Source organism: Chiloscyllium plagiosum, unplaced genomic scaffold (assembly GCF_037043375.1).
Source record: "Chiloscyllium plagiosum isolate Xiang-an unplaced genomic scaffold, Cpla_swu_hap1 HiC_scaffold_1, whole genome shotgun sequence".
NCBI lineage: Eukaryota > Metazoa > Chordata > Chondrichthyes > Orectolobiformes > Hemiscylliidae > Chiloscyllium > Chiloscyllium plagiosum.
Genome location: NW_028270139.1, coordinates 102847598 through 102864789, shown reverse-complemented (window position 1 = coordinate 102864789; position 17192 = coordinate 102847598). Strand labels below are relative to the sequence as shown.

The 17192-nt window shown below is 40.7% G+C and overlaps 1 protein-coding gene across 1 annotated transcript in view; it reads right to left on the bottom strand.

The window, feature by feature from the left end:
- Positions 1-17192, bottom strand: part of atosb (atos homolog b) — a 69236-nt gene that overhangs the window by 27718 nt on the left and 24326 nt on the right. Inside the window, exons 3-4 of the mRNA XM_087989483.1 lie at positions 8539-8597; positions 3205-3301 (exon numbers count right to left, since the gene is read on the bottom strand). Of these exons, the coding sequence (XP_087845609.1) occupies positions 3205-3301; positions 8539-8597 (156 nt within the window). The remainder of the gene's footprint in view (positions 1-3204; positions 3302-8538; positions 8598-17192) is intronic.

The window sequence follows — 17192 nt, the reverse complement described above, 5'->3', positions numbered from 1 at the left end:
TTAAGAAAAGATAGTAAGAAAAAGCCAGGGAACTATAGACTGGTGAGCCTGACATCAGTGGTGGAATAGATTCTGGGGGACAGGATTTACATATATTTGGTAAGGCAAGAACTGATTTGGGATAGTCAACATGGTTTTGTACATGGGAAATAGTGTCTCGTGAACTTGACTGAGTTTTTTGAAGAAACTTGATTGAGTTTTTTGAAGAAGTAACAAAGAAGATTGATGAGGGCAGAGCAGTAGATGTGATCTATATGGACTTCAGTAAGGCGTTCGACAAGGTTCCCCATGGGAGACTGATTAGCAAGGTTAGATCTCATGAAATACAGGGAGAACTAGCCAATTGGATACAGAACTGGCTCAAAGGTAGAAGACAGAGGGTGGTGGTGGAGGGTTGTTTTTCAGACTGGAGGCCTGTGACCAGTGGAGTGCCACAAGGATCAGTGCTGGGCCCTCTACTTTTGTATCATTTACATAAGTAATTTGGATGCGAGCATAAGAGGTACAGTTAGTAAGTTTACAGATGACACCAAAATTGGAGGTGTGGTGGACAGCGAAGAGGTTACTTAAGATTACAACAGGATCTGGACCAGATGGGCCAATGGGCTGAGAAGTGGCAGATGGAGTTTAATTCAGATAAATGTGACGTGCTGCATTTTGGAAAAGCAAATCTTAGCAGTACTTATACACTTAATGGTAAGGTCCTAGGCAGTGTTGCTGAACAAAGAGACCTTGGAGTGTTGGTTCATAGCTCCTTGAAAGTGGAGTCGCAGGTAGATAGGATAGGATAGTGAAGGCGGCGTTTGGTATGTTTTCCTTTATTGGTCAGAGTATTGACTACAGGAGTTGGGAGGTCATGTTGCAGCTGTACAGGACATTGGTTAGGCCACTGTTGGAATATTGCGTGCAATTCTGGTCTCCTACCTATTGGAAAGATATTGTGAAACTTGAAAGGTTTCAGAAAAGATTTACAAGGATGTTGCCAGGGTTGGAGGATCTGAGCTACAAAGAGAGGCTGGACAGGCTGGGGCTGTTTTCCCTGGAGCGTAAGAGGCCGAGGGGTGACCTTATAGAGGTTTACAAAATTATCAGGGGCATGGATAGTGTAAATAGGCAAAGTCTTTTCCCTGGGGTCGGAGAGTCTAGAACTAGAGGGCATAGGTTTAGGGTGAGAGGGGAAAGATATAAGAGAGACCTAAGGGGCAACTTTTTCACACAAAGGTGGTACGTGTATGGAATGAGCTACCAGAGGATGTGGTGGAGGCTGGTACAATTGCAACATTTAAGAGGCATTTGGATTGGTATATGAATAGGAAGGGTGGAGGAATATGGGCCGGGTGCTGGATTGGGTTGGGTTATCTGGTTGGCATGGACCAAAGGTTTGGACAAAAGGGTTTGTTTCCATGCTGTACATCTCTATGACTTGAAGTGACAAAGATTGATGAAGGCAGAGCAATGCATGTTGTTAGTATGGACTTCAACAAGACTTTTTTTTTAAAAAGGTTCCACATGGTGGACTGATTAGCAAGGTTAGATAACATGGAATCTAGGGAGAGCTAGTCATTTGGATACAAAATTGGCAAGAAAATAGGATACAGAGGGTGGTGGTGGTGGTGGTGTGATTTTCAGACTGAAGGCCAGTGTGCCATAAGGAACCGCACTGGGTCTATTGCTTTTTGTCATTCATATAAATAATTTGGATGTGAACATAGAAGATATGGTGATACACTTGCAGTTGACACCAAAATTGGTGGTGCAGTAAACAGTGAAGAAAGTTATCTCAGAGTACAACAGGACCTTGATCAGATGGGTCTATAAGCAATTGGCATTTCATTTAGTTAAATGTGAGGTCTTCCCTTTGGTAAGTCAAATCAAAGAAAAGTATACACATCATAAGGTCCTGGGGGGTTTTGTGGAACAGAGACCTTGGAGTGAAGGTTCATAATTCCTTGAAAACGGAGTCACAGGTAGACAGGATAGTGAAAGTGGCATTTGGTAAGCTTGCCTTTATTGGTCAGTGCATTGAGTACAGGAGTTGGGAGGTCATGTTACGGCTGTATAGGAAATTGGTTAGGCCATTTTTGAAATACTGCATTTACTTCTGGTCTCCCCACTAAAGCAAAGATGTAATGAAACTTGAAAGGGTTCAGAAAAAACATTTACAAGGACATTGCCAGGGTTGGAGGGTTTGAGAAAGGGAGAGGCTGAATAAGCTGGGGCTAATTTCCCTGGAGTATCAGAAACTGAGGGGTGACCTTAGCAACTTATAAAATCATGACTAGGGTTAATACCAAGGTCTTTTTCCCAGGGTAGGGGAGTCCGAAACTAGAGTGCATAGGTTTAAGGTGAGAGGGAAAAGATTTCAAAAGGACATAAGGGGCAACCTTTTCATGCGAGGGGTGGGGCATATACAGAATGAGCTGCCAGAGGAGGTGGAGCAGCTTGGAAGAATTACAACATCCAAAAAGCATCTGTATGGGTATATGAATAGGAAGGGTTTAGAGGGACATGGGCCAAATGCTGAATGAGTTGGACTGAAGGGTCTGTTCCCATGCTATACATCTCAATGACACTATGCCTGAGAACTACTGATATTCTGCATCCTCTAAACGGCAGTTTCCACAATTCCCATTTCTTTCAGCACTTCTCTGGGCAATGAGCTTGTGTGGGGGAAGGGGGAATCTCTTGGATATTCTGATCTTTGAATATGCCTTTTTATTAGTTCAGGATTTGGAAATATGCACCAAGGGCACTTTAGAGATGAGACCAGATAAGTGTCATTAAACTATTTTCTTTTACATTTATATGTGAATCGATACAGAATATACCCTTCCTTTCTACTCTGCTAAGTTAGCAGAAGCTGTTGCACCAGCCAAGACAAGAGTTTAATAATAATGAAAACTCAGCTTTCTCATTCTGTTTTCGGAGACATGGGGCTTTGTACAGACAGAGGCCCAGTTGTCATGTTCTCATTATACAAAATTAATAGAGTCGCAGCAAGCTAAGACAAGCAAGAGTTTTAATTTTCACCATCCCTGAAGGAAACCATGTTTTCAGTTGTGCTCTTTGTTGATGATTGCCGAAGAGGAAGAAGTCCGAGCAAATAAATTATAACTTTTGATAACCAGGCTCAGTTCGGGAGTAGTTACCTGTTGGAATCCCCATGAATAATTTACCACAGTTGGTAGTATTACATATTTGTACCTCAAAATTTCCAAGCAAAGAACGGCTAATAGAAGGAAGTGTACTGCTTCTCGACAACTTGCTGGATTCTCCTGCAAATGCACTCCGCAGTTGTCGTCTGGAGGATAAAATAAAGAGCAAAATATGGGCATCATATGAAGCTATCCTTTACTACTTAATCCAAAGAGCAACTTTTATTTAGAACATGTAAATAGTTTCTATTTCCCTAGGGGCTGTTACAGGCATTGTAGCAGGGTATTAGGAAAAAATGCACAGCAACACAGAATCAATGTAGTTTTGTGAGAGACAAATCATATTTAACCAATTTATTGAAGTTCTATGACATAGTATGTCTGTGTAGAGAAAAGGACAAAGGATGGACAGTGTTCTCAGATTTCCAGAAGGCATCTGACAAGGTGCCACATGAATAATTATTGTGCCAAATAAAGACTCCTGGAGGAGGAGTCAGACAGGCTAGGCTTGTTTCTGTTCAACTTCAACCAGAAATCAAAGTGACACCTTGATTGAAACATAGATTCTGAGAGATCTTGACAGAATGGATATAGTGAGATTGTTTCCTCTTATGCGAGAAGAACTAGGAGTCACTATTAAAAAAAAGGGGTCGTTCATTTAAGCGAGCGTTGGAGAATTTCTTTTCTGAGGATTAGCAGTCTTAATTGTAACTTTCTTTTTCAAAAGAATGGTGGAAACAGAGTCTCTAAGTTTTTCTTTTAAGGCAGATGCAGATAGATTAATGGTAAACAAGATGGTGATAGGTCCATCAGGGAGGCAAGAATCTGGATTTGAGATTACACTCAGGTCAGCTGTGATTTTATGGAATGTCAAAGCCGACTCAATGAGCCAAATGGCCTAATCCTAATTTGTATGTATATCATGTTATTGCAATTAATGCCCGAGCAAACTCCTGTTAAATTAATTGGAATGGATGGTTCATTTTAATTTGGATCACTACCCCACAGGACTCCCTGGCCTCATACATTCTTGAGGGATCAAGTAGGTTTAGCTGGTGGTTTCTGGCTTTGAACATAGTGATTAATGAAGTAATATGGACAAATGGCTTTTGACACAGAGAGCTGAAAGGCAACTTTGGCACATTCAGGAGGCGGAGAATTCAGAAAGGCATGTAGCAGTAGTTATGATTAAGCCAAACAGGACAATCCACAAATTTTGTGAAGATAAGTTCATTGTTTTTCTATTAAGCACAGTCTGGTTATATTAACTGATATTAGTCAATCCATTCATCACATTTCACTGTTGTTATGAAGTTAAAAGCATCAAGTTACTGTAACTTGATGACTAGATGGCAGTTCCAGTGTGTACTGAAAAACTGAAAATATGTAACATTTGGCTGTGAAGTGGATACCCGAGTTTTGGTTGCTGTTTTGATAACAATTTGAATTTAACCAGTTTAAATTATCCCCCAGGATACTAAAACCCAATTGAGTTTGAATTTATTGTTTTGAATCACAGAAAACCTACAGTGTGGAAACAGACCCTTTGGCCCAACAAGTCACGCTGACCCTCTGAAGAGTAACCCACCCAGACCCATTCTCCTATTCTATTATCCTATATTAACCCCTTACTAATGCACCTAACCTACACATCCCTGAACATTATGGGCAATTCACCTAAACTGCACATCATTGGATTGAGAGGGGAAACTGGAGCACCCGGAGGAAACCCACACGCATGGGGAGAATGTGCAAACTCCACACAGTCAGCCGAGGGTGGAATCGAACCCAGGTCCCTAGCACTATGAGGCAGCAGTGCCAACAACTGAGTCACAGTGCCAACATCAAATCAATGAGACGATCCGACGTTGGGAGTATAAGGATGCAGACATTTTGAAAATTGGTCAGAGAGCAACTATGGTAGAGAGACAAAAACTGCCAAAGAGCTAATTGCCCATCTAACATCTTGCTCTCAAAAGAAATTAGAAAACACTCTCTGTCAAAGTTACCTGTTCATGTGAAACATAGTTGTAGCAAAAAGATGACGACCCAGGGAGATCAGTAGCTGGAAGAGTGAAGACACAGAAGATGACAGAGACTGTGTGGCTTTGAAATTAAGTTGATGTAATTTTCGTAAGTGTCTTATTGGAACAGTATATGGTTAGAAAGTTGGAGGTAGATAGTAAACAGTTGAGAAAGGGGTGGCTTAGATTTGACATTTTTGTTTAATGTTCACTTTTAGAGTTAGAAAATAAATTATGGTTTTTTTTCTTTAAATCAAGGAATTTGAGAATTCTGTCACTCATATTCTGACAGATTACAAGGCATGGCGGGCTTTTCTGGATGTTTAGTTTAATTAACAGAGGGATTCATCTCCAAGTCGTACATTCTGTGAAATAAAGCATCTTAACAATTGATGTGGAACACAGAGGCAAACAAGCAACAGTAGGTCACTTGGTCAATGGGAAAATGTTAGGAGTCAATTATAAAGGATGTAATAGCACAGTATTTAGACATTCACAATATAATCAAGCAGAGTCAGCATAACTTCACAAAAGGGAAATTGTGCCTGACAAATTAGATTTTTTGGTGTGTTAACAAGCAGGATAAAGAGATACCAGTTGATATGGTATGTTTCGACTTCCAAAAGGCATTCGATAAGTTACCACAGAAGGCTTCTTAATGAAATAAGAACCCTTGGCATTGGCAGTAGGTTGGCTCACAAATACAGGACTGAATTTGTATAAAAAGGGGACAGTTTCAGGATGCTGACCTGTTATTAGTGGAGTGCACAATGATCATTGCTGTATATATATAAAAATGACTTGAATGAGATAAGTGAATATACTATTGCTAAAATTGCAGATGACAAAAATAGGTGGGAAGACAAGAAGTGAGGATGACAAAGAGACTACAGAGGGATACAGATAGGTTAAGAAAGTGGGCAAAAACTTGTCAGTTATGTATAATCTGGGAAAACGTGAGGTTCTGCACTTTGGCAGAAAGAATAGAAGAGTGAATATTATTTAAATGGGGAACGACGGCAGAAAACTCCAATGATGGATTTAAGAATCCTCATTCATGTTTCACAAAAAGCTGGCATCCAAGAACGGAGGGTTATAGAGAAAGCAAATCTACTTTTAATCTTACAAAAGGGAATGGAGTATAAAAATTGGGAGATCTTGCCAAAACTCAAGGTACTGGTCAGACCATGCCCGCAATACCGTGAACAGTTCTGGGCCCATGATTTAAGAAAAGATATAGTGGTAGAGGCAATCTCGAGAAGGTTCAGTAAGTTGGTCCAGGGATATGGAGATATTTTGTTATGAAGATTGGCCTTGTACTCTCACTGGTGTTTCAAAGAATGAGGCCACCTTATTATACATAAGATTGTTAGAGGTCTTGACAGGTAGATGCAAAAAGAGGTTATTTCTCCTTGTAGGATAGTCTGACGACAGGACACAATTTCAGACTAAGGGGTCACCATTTAAGACAAAGATGATATGTAATTTCTTATAAGATTACTGAATTGATGAAATTCTTTACTGGAGACAGCTTGCAAGACTGGGTCATTAAATATATTCAAGGCCAACATTGGCAGATTTTTAAATCGATAAGGGAACCAAAAGTTATGGAAGCTTACATTTCAATAAAATTACCTCATTCTCCTAAACTCAGGTTGAATGGTTTAGGCCTTTCTTCATAAAATATACCTTTCATTCTAGGAATGAGTCAAGTGAACTTTTTCTAACATTTATTTAAAGTACATTTTCCAAAAAGCTGGTTGGACAAGTGGAGTGATCTACAGTCATGAGCAAAATAAGGATCGGCTGTGGTTTTGCTCAATTAAAATAGTAACATATAACCTCAGAAATCAAGAATGCCTACTTGAGTGAAGTGCCAAAGCATTGTGGAATATTATCTCAGCATTGAGGTCACCATTCTAAAGAAAGGAAAGAGCAATATCAAAGAAGAAAGGTCAAAAACCTATGTTGAAAAAGTCACAAAGTCATAACCTGTCCTGAGAGAACTACGAAGAGGAGGACAGGTAGTCAGAAAAATCAAAAGGAAGATTAAACAATGATAAGTTTGGGTTTTAAATGGCTACAGATAATTACAAAGTGAGGATAAGTAGTCAAGATTTCTACAGTGTTGAAGCATTGGAAATAAATGAGTCATTTCAGGACTCTTTTCGATGGAATCGATGAAAAGAAGTTTGTTCACCAACTATTAGTTAAATGGCAGCAAGTTAAATCAAGAAAAGTTCTTTTGCTCATTGATTAATTTAATCAATTATTCACCTGATGCCAATGATAAATAAAGATCATGTGGATTGCTGGAAAAAGTTAATTGATTCATTAGACTAGATGCTGTTTTTGTAATTTTTTTGTCAAATTTTAGTTGAACTACTTATGGGAACAGGAACACAGTGACATCCTGTACTATCTTTATTTTATTAATCACAAAACAGTGTGTGAATTTTGTACACCTTGACTGAGTAAACTCTACAAGCCTTTTGATTTACATTTTCACTATGCAAAGGTTCTTTTTCTGGTGAGAAATCAAAAGTGTTCTAGCTGTAAAAGAGGACTTCATTTGGTTGGCATGTTTCAACAGATAAAATGCATCAAATGCAAAATACTTCATTTTCACACTTGCGTCAGGGGAAAGGGATGGGGCAAGTACTCAATTGTATCACAAGTGATACAACAAAAAACTGTCGTCCTTTTTAAAGTTCAGGTGAACAGGGAAGAAAAGAAAAGTCAGCTACTTGAGATTATTATTAGGCTCTTGTCCTATTTTTCAATAACAGGAAGTGCTACTGACTTTCCACAGTTATATTAGGGATATGAGAAAGACTTTGATTTGTGTAGCACCTTTCATTACCTCAGGATGTCTCAAAACACTTTGCAATCTGTGAAGTACAGCACTTTTGAAGTGTAGTCACTTTTACTGTAGGAAGCATGGAAGTTAATTTGCATATTAAGCTCCCACAAATAACAATATTTCATCTGTCTGAAGGATAAATATTGGCTTGGACATAAAGGAGAACTTTAGTGTTACAAAAAGTTATTGTCATCCACTCGAGTGAGAAGGGAACCTTGGTTCAATAGCTCCAATGAATAATATCAACTCTTCCATGCAACACTTCTCCAGTACTGCATAAAGTGCTGCTTGAACATGTGCCCAAGTCTCTGGATTGACACTTGAAACAAACATGCATTCTGATACAGGATGGAAGTCAAGGCTGACAAAAACATATTCTTGTAACAAATCAACATTATGAAAAACAATATCGTAGCTCTTAAAAGATTTAAGAGCTGTTTCTCGTTTAACCACTATGAGCAGATACCAACACAAGGATAAGGTGCAGTCTACTTACGATTTCAGACGTAATCCATTATTTAACCTTCTGCCAGTATTGATACAATCAGAGGAGGTCTAATGTAAAAAGGGGAATGCAGACATTAAACAATAAACGTGGAGCACCTGTTGAAACCGGTGTTTCGAATAATGATGCAACGTTGCAATGTTTTTAAACTGTTACAATAGTCTATTTACAGTAATTTTTAACCTCATACTCTGCAGAAAAATCTTGTATATAAATCACAACTGTTTATCATCGAAAACCAACTTTAAATCAAGCAATAGACATTGACGAACAAAACCACTGAGTGATATACAAAGAATCTAATCTGTTTTATTCCAAAAAATGAATCCTGTATGTGCTGCCTTTATTTCTTCCATGGTGTTCATAGATATATAGTTACACAACTGTGCTAACCATGTTACATATGTCAATATTATATTTTATAAATCCACTCTGGTCACAGAGTCATGGTCTCAAATAGATTCGCTTCAGTATACATTGCTGTTTCAAACATCAGCTCGCTAATTCTTTCTGCTGTATGTATGGAAAACTGTGACCATCATATTGTACTGCAGATGCAACTGCTTAGAAACTGGTCTGCAAAATCTAGGCCATATGAAGAGCCTATTGTGTGACAGAAACCAAAATGCCACTTACCTTCTAGCATTTCAATTTTTTCCTAACTTGGATTTTCTATTGTCTAGATTTCCTTGTGCAATATCCCAATTTCTGACAATTGGATTAAAAACACTTACTTGGTGTGTTCGAGATATTACCTGTAGATACCAATGATATAGGTAGAAAGAGGGACAGTCTTCACTTGAACTAGAGGGGTCCTAATATCCTGGTTGGGAAATTTGCTGGTGCTACCCAGGTGGGTTTAAACTAGCTCAGCAGGGGGGATGGGAACCTGAAGTGTAGTTCCAGTGCACATAAGGATGAGAGTAGGAAGGGCATGGACAAGATTTCACAGTCACAGGAATATGCTGGCAGATAGCAAGCTGGCTTGAAAGTGTGTTTACTTCAACACCAGAAGTATCTGAAATAAGGTAGATGAGCTTACAGCACGGACTTCGATGTTGTGGCCATTTCAGAGACACTGATAGAGCAGGGTCAGGAATGGATGTTGCAGTTTCCAGCATTTAGATCTTTCATTAAGAATAGTGAAGGCAGTAAAAGAGGGGGAGGTGTGGCTTGTTAGTCAAGGACAGTGTAACGGTGGCTGAAAGAACTTTTGACGAGGACTTGTCCACTGAGGTAGTATGGGCTGAGGTAAGAAACAGGAGAGGAGAGGTCACACTGTTGCAAGTTTTTTTTTTATAGGCCTCTGCAGAGTTCCAAGGATGTGGAGGAGAGGATCAGCAAAATGATTCTGGTTAGGAATGAAAGGAACAGGATGGTTATTTAAGTTCCCCAACATGGACTGGAAATGCTTAACTCTAGTACATCCAATGTGTGCAGGACGGTTTCCTGACAGCATGTCGAAGGGCCGACAAGAGGGGGGCCACGACACACTGGATCTGGTGGTTGGTAATGAATCAGGCCAGATGTTGATTTAGTGGTAGGTGACCACAATTCAGCTACGTTTAATTTAGCGATGGAAAGGGATAGGTACATGCCACAGGGCTACAGTTATAAATGGGGAAGGGCAATTATAATGCGATTAGGCGAGACTTAGGATGCATAGAATGGGGTAGCAAAATGCAGGGGATGGGGACAATTGAAATGTGGAGCTGAATTAAGGAACAGATATTGCGTGTCCTTGATAGCTATGTCCCTGTCAGGCAGGCAGGAAGGGATAAGGTAAGGGAACAATAGTCTGCAACAGAAATTGCATCTCTTGTTAAGTTGAAGGAGACTTATGTGACGATGCGATGAGATAGTTCAGATGATGCAATGGAGAGTTACAGATCAGCTAGGAAAGATTTAAAGAGAGTTAAGAAGAGCAAAGAGAGAACATGAGCAGTCTTCAGCACGTAGAATAAAGGAGAACCCTAAAGCTTTCCATAAGTATGTGAGGAATAAAAACTATGACTAGGGCCAGTCAAAGACAGACGTTGGAAGTTGTGTGTGGATCCTGTGGAGGTCGGAGAGGTGCGAAACTAATATTTCTCATTGATTTTCACTCAGGAAAAGGAGAATATTGTTGAAAATGTGTTGCTGGAAAAGCGCAGGTCAGGCAGCATCCAGGGAACAGGAGAATCGACGTTTCGGGCATAAGCCCTTCTTCAGGAATGAGGGAAGTTTGTCCAGCAGGCTAAGATAAAAGGTAGGGAGGAGGGACTTGGGGGAGGGGCGTCGGAAATGTGATAGGTGGAAAGAGGTCAAGGTGAGGGTGATAGGTCAGACTGGGGTGGGGGCGGAGAGGTCGGGAAGATGATTGCAGGTTAGGAAGGCGGTGCTGAATTCGATGGATTAGACTGAGACAAGGTGGGGGGAGGGGAAATGAGGAAACTGGTGAAATCCGAGTTCATCCCTTGTGGTTGGAGGGTTCCTAGGCGGAAGATGAGGCGCTCTTCCTCCAACCGTCGTTTTGTTGTGGTCTGCAATGGAGGAGTCCAAAGACCTGCATATCCTTGGTGGAGTGGGAGGGGGAATTGAAATGTTGAGATACAGGGTGGTTGGGTTGGTTGGTCCAGGTGTCCCAGAGGTGTTCTCTGAAACGCTCCGCAAGTAGCTGGCCTGTCTCCCCAATATAGAGGAGGCCACATCGGGTGCAGAGGATGCAATAGATGATGTGTGTGGAGGTGCAGGTGAATCTGTGGCGGATATGGAAGTTTCCTTTGGGGCCTTGGAGGGAGGTGAGGGGGGAGGTGTGGGCGCAAGTCTTGCACCTCCTGCGGTTGCAGGGGAAGGTGCCGGGAGTGGAGGTTGGGTTGGTGGGGGGTGTGGACCTGACAAGGGAGTCACAGAGGGAGTGGTCTTTACGGAATGCTGATAGGGGAGGGGAGGGAAATATATCCTTGGTGGTGGGGTCCATTTGGAGGTGGCAGAAATGACGGCGGATGATGCGCTGAACATGGAGATTGGTGGGGTGGTAGGTGAGGACCAGTGGGGTTCTGTCCTGATGGCGGTTGGAGGGGCGGGGCTCAAGGGCGGAGGAGCGGGAAGTGGAAGAGATGCGGTGGAGGGCATCGTCGACCACGTTGGGGGGGGAAATTGCAGTCCTTGAAGAAGGACGCCATCTGGGTTGTGTGTTTTTGAAACTGGTCCTCCTGGGAGCAGATGCGGCGGAGTCGAAGGAATTGGGAGAATGGGATGGCGTTTTTACAGGGGGCAGGATGGGAGGAGGTGTAGTCCAGGTAGCTGTGGGAGTCGGTCGGTTTGTAGTAGATGTCCGTGTTGATTCGGTCGCCTGAGATAGAAATAGAAAGGTCGAGGAAGGGGAGGGAGGAATCTGAGACTGTCCAGGTGAATTTGAGGTCGGGGTGGAAGGTGTTGGTGAAGTGGATGAACTGTTCAACCTCCTCATGGGAGCACGAGGCGGCGCCGATACAGTCATCGATGTAGCGGAGGAAAAGGTGGGGGGTGGGGCCAGTGTAGTTGCGGAAGATGGATTGTGGGAGAATATTGTAAAGGAGAAGAATGAGATACGAGATAGGAGACTAGAAAGGATCAAGGTTAGTAAGGAAGAGGTGTTATCAATTCTAGGAGGAGTGAAAGTAGATAAATCCCCTAGGCCAGGATTTATCAGAGGATTCCCTGGGAAGCTAGGGAGGTGATGTTCGAGCCTTGGGCCTTGATTTTTGAGTCATCATTGTCTAAAGGTTTAGTACCAGACGACTGGAGGATTGCAAATGTTGTGCCCGTGTTCAAAAAGGGCAGTAGAGATGATCGACATAATTAGAAACCAGTGAGCCTTACGTCTGTTGTAGGAAAGGTTTTGGAAAAGATTATCTCAGAGATAGGATTTATAATCATCTCGCAAGCAACAATTTGCAGATAGTCAACATGGTTTCATCAAGGGCACGTCATATCTCACAAACCTCATTGAGCTTTTTGAGATGACCAAGCATGTGGATGAGGGTAGGGCAGTTGACATGGTATACATAGACTTCAGTAAGGCCTTTGACAAGGTTCCACATGGTAGGCTGTTGGAGAAAATGCAGAGGCATGGGATTGAGGGTGATTTAGCAGTTTGGATTAGAAACTGGCTTTCTGAAAGAAGGCAGCGAGTGGTGGTTAATGGAAAATATTCAGCCAGGAGTCCGGTTACTAGTGGTGTGCCACAAGGATCTGTTTGGGACCACTGCTGTTTGTCATTTTTTAAAAATGACTTGGACGCAGGCATAGATGGATGGGTTAGTAAGTTTGCAGATGACACTAAAGTCGGTGGAGTAGAGGACAGTGTTGCAGGTTGCAGGGGGACTTGGATAAACTGCAGAATTGGGCTGAGAGGTGGCAAATAGGGTTCAATGCAGCTAAATGTGAAGTGATTCACTTTGGGAAGAATAACAGGAAGGCAGTAGTGTGGATGTGCAGAGAGATCTTGGAGTCCATGTACATAGATCCCTGAAAGTTGCCATAGTGCTGTTAAGGTGGCATACAGTGTGTTAGGTTTCACTGGTCGAGGGATTGAGTTCCGGAGCTGAAATGTCATGCTGCAACTGTACAAAAAGCTAGTGCGGCCGCACTTGGATTATTATGTGTGCGGTTCTGGTCACCCCATTACAGGAAGGATGTAGGAGCATTGGAAAAGGTACAGAGGAGATTTACCAGGATGTTGCCTAGTCTGGAGAGAAGGTCTTATGAGGAAAGGCTGAGAGATTTGGGTCTATTCTCATTGGAAAGAAGGAGGCTATGAAGGGATTTGATATAGACATACAAAATGACCAGAGGATTAGATAGGGTAGACAGTGAAAGTCTTTTTCCTAGGATGATGACGTCAGCTTGTACGAGGGGGCACAGCTACAAATTGAGGGGTGATAGATTTAAGACAGATGTCAGAGGCAGTTTCTTTACTCAGACAGTGGAATGCCCTGCCTGTCAATATAGTTAACTCAGTAACTTTAGGGAGATTTAAGCAATCCTTGGAGAAGCACATGAATGATGATGGGATAGTGTAGGAGGAAGAGCTTAGATTAGTTCACAGGTTGGCGCAACATCGAGGGCCGAAGGGCCTGTTCCGCGATGTATTGTTCTATGTTCTATTATCCAAGTAACTTTTAAATTCTGTTGTACATTATTGCATATTTTACTTCAGAATTTTTTTTTAAAGGGAGCTATTAATAGTTCTGGATAAGCTACTTAAAGATGGATGCATTAACACACTGAAAATTCTTTGTTAATCAATTTTAAATACTTGTACTTAATTTTTTAAAAAGCGGCTATCTACAGAGAGCAACAAGTTAGAAATTAAGCCATTTGGGATGAGTGCTTTCCCAATCATTGCTTAATTATCTGTGGGAAAACCAGGTCTTAGACATGGATGAAATAAATATGGGGAAGGAGGAAATAAAAGATTACAACGATACGATGAAAATTTGATCACTTGTTAATTCAGAGGCTTTTTCCAAAATGATATGTTGACAAACTTTATTCCCATCATAGTTCTAGCATAATAAAACATTGCAATTTCACTGCCACATCTGACACAGGACATGAATCATCATTTTGGAAAAACATGACCAAAGGCATAGTCAAATAGGAAGGTTTTGAAAAGAGGTTTTAAGACAGGAATTCAGATTATTTGAATATAAAGGGCATATCTCAAGGTGGATGAAGGTTCTGCCAAATTTGGCAGCCAGGACTGGAAAATTTAAAAAATACTGAGAGTTGATAAACAAAGATTTCACACCATGACTGAAAAGATCTCATTGAAGGTGGGTCAAAGCCACAGAGGGATGATTCAGACATGGCAATCAAGGAGGAGAAAAATGAAATGTGAGATAAAGCTAAGAATGAAAGAGAAGTCTTAACGAATTTAAACATTTTTATAAGTCGATAAATCTTCATGCCTGAATAAAATATTTGCTAAGTTGTTAAAGGAAGCAAAAGAAGAAAAATAAAGGTTCCCTATCATTTTCCAACCTTCCCTGGCGATAGGCCTGGAGGACCACTGAAGTTGTACTAAGGTGGTGATAGGGATAGAACAATTATAGAATCAGGCAGCCTAAATTGAGTGGTGAGAACGATATTGGAATAGTGTCTGCAGGATGGGATAAAGTCAGAAACTGATCCATTTTGTTGACCATGGTAGTGATACGTAATAAGCAGATCAATGAGAGTATTTGCTGTGGCAGTCTATAAGGTTCATCAATGAATTTAAAGATAACATGTGGCAGACTAGTCACTGAAGAAATAGTCCAAGGAATCCCAAGACATAGCAGCAAATTGGATTCAAAACTGACCCAGAAGCAGGAAACAGAGAGTAATGGTTCTAAGGATCACTCCATCTGAAAAGTTAACTCTGATTTCTCTTCAGAGATACTGCCAGACCTGGTCAGCTTTTCCAACAATTTCTGCTATTGTTTCTGATTTACAGCATATGCAGTTCTTTCACTTTTTAATAAAGTACAATGGTTGATGAGAGAGACAGGAAATTAAATATTTTAAGATATTTATTAAATATTCAAACACTAAAGCAGATAGATAGATAGATTATTAGAGATTTGCAGGAAACTTGGAGGCGAGGTTAAAATCAGATCAACCATGATCTGAGCGAATGGCAGAGCCAGCCTACTCTTTGTTCCTCGTTTGTATGTTCATAAGTCTGTTTTCAATACAGTTCTGCAGTTCCTTTGTTGAGGAGTCTAAAAATTAGGGCAAGTAGAAGAGGTTTCAAGGAATTTCTTGTTGTAAGGTTCTGGAACTATCTGCCTGAAGGTTTGTTTGCAGCAGGAACAACAAGAACATTTTAAAAATATTTTTAGTGAACTAAAGTCCCCCAAGGAAAAAAAATTAGTCACGTTGAGTATACACGTGACTCCAAACCCAGAGAAAGATAATTGATTCTCAACTGCCCTCTGAGCAATTAAATATAAACAATAAATGGCCTAGATATCAATACCCACATACCATGAATGAATTTTTAAAAATGTACTTGAAGTGCCACCAAATTATAGTCTATAAAATGAAAAAGTGGGATTAGGCAGGATGGCTTCGTGCATGCTGTAAATGATTCCATCAGGTAATATTCTGAAATTTCTTGGGATATGTGCCAAAGCATATTGGCAAGAACTGGAAAAGAAAACAAGTAATATTTATGAGACAGATGTTGATAATGGGATTTCGCATGAGTTGAAGTTAATTGAGGTCACAGCTTCTGTGGATAGGAGGATGGTGTAAAGAAATCATTTATGACATGACAAAGAAGTTATCAGCAGTAGCATGGTAGGGAATAAAGTTGGGGAATGTTAGAAGGGTGGACTTCAGCAGATTTGGTGGTGGCTAGAATATGAAACCAGAAATTCGGTTCTGGGTGGAGCAACGCAAAAGTATCAAAGACTGACTCACATAGCTGAAGTGAACAGTCAGAAAGGAACTGAGTCAGTGGCAAAGGGTGAATACAATGAATGCCTTTGATCTTCCCAAGTAATTGAAGGGAATTCTGGCTCATCTACAACTTAATGTTGTGCACGCAGTAGGAAAGCATAGATGTAGTAGAACTGGGAGTTACCCATCGTGTGAAAATCACCTCATGATTATTAATAATTTTGCTGGAGAACAACACAAGTCAGGCAAGAGAGACAGACAAACAGAAACTGGAAGTATGCCAGATAAGATCAAGTTGGAAGGTATCCAATTGCTGGATATCTGCCTGCTGCGTTACAAAAGATCTTTTAAAAAGAACGAGCAATGCAGATATATTCCGACTTCACGTCAGCTCTGATGAAGCAGCTTCTAGACTCGAAATGTTGGCTTGCTCTTTCTCCATGGATACTGCCTGACCCGCTGAGATTTTCAGAATTTTTTTTGTTTTCAGTGTATTCCTCCAGAGGTGGACCATGATCAAACAAAAAAACTTAAAGCACAGAAGGAAGCCATTTAACTCACCATACTTGTGCGTGAAAGGGTTATCTAATTTAGTCGCAAACCCATCTTTTTAGTGCACCCCCATAACTTTATGAATAAGCTCTCTCCAATTACCTTTCAAAGTTACCAATATTTGGTCACACAATTCCAGATCTAAGCCAACTTTATGAAAACAAATACTAACTTGTCCTCCATTCTTTTGACAATTATTTCAAATCGATGTTCTTGGGTTGCTAACCCATACACCCAAGAAAATAGTTTCTTCCTACCATGCTCTCAAAAAGTCTCTCCTCATTCTGAATACCTCCATTAAGAATCCCTTTAACATGTTTCTGCTCTAAAGCAGAGCAATTCCATTTTTATTGAGCCACTCCACTTAAGTTCATCTATCCTTGGTATCATCCAGGTAATCCTCCTCTATACCAGAACGGTGCACAATTCTCCAGTTAGGTTAAAACCAGACTTCTGCTTAACAGGACTTTATTGACTTGGTATTTAATGCTTCTATTTATAATACCAAGTGTCTCATATGCTTTTTTAAAAAAAAGCTGTCTGAACAAATTTTCCTGCTACATTCAAACATTCATGAATCTGCAACTGTAAGTATTCTGCTCTTACACCACTGTTAAAATAGTTTTGATAAGAATATATCATATGGTTGCTTCCATGTGTCATTTCACAATTAACCACAC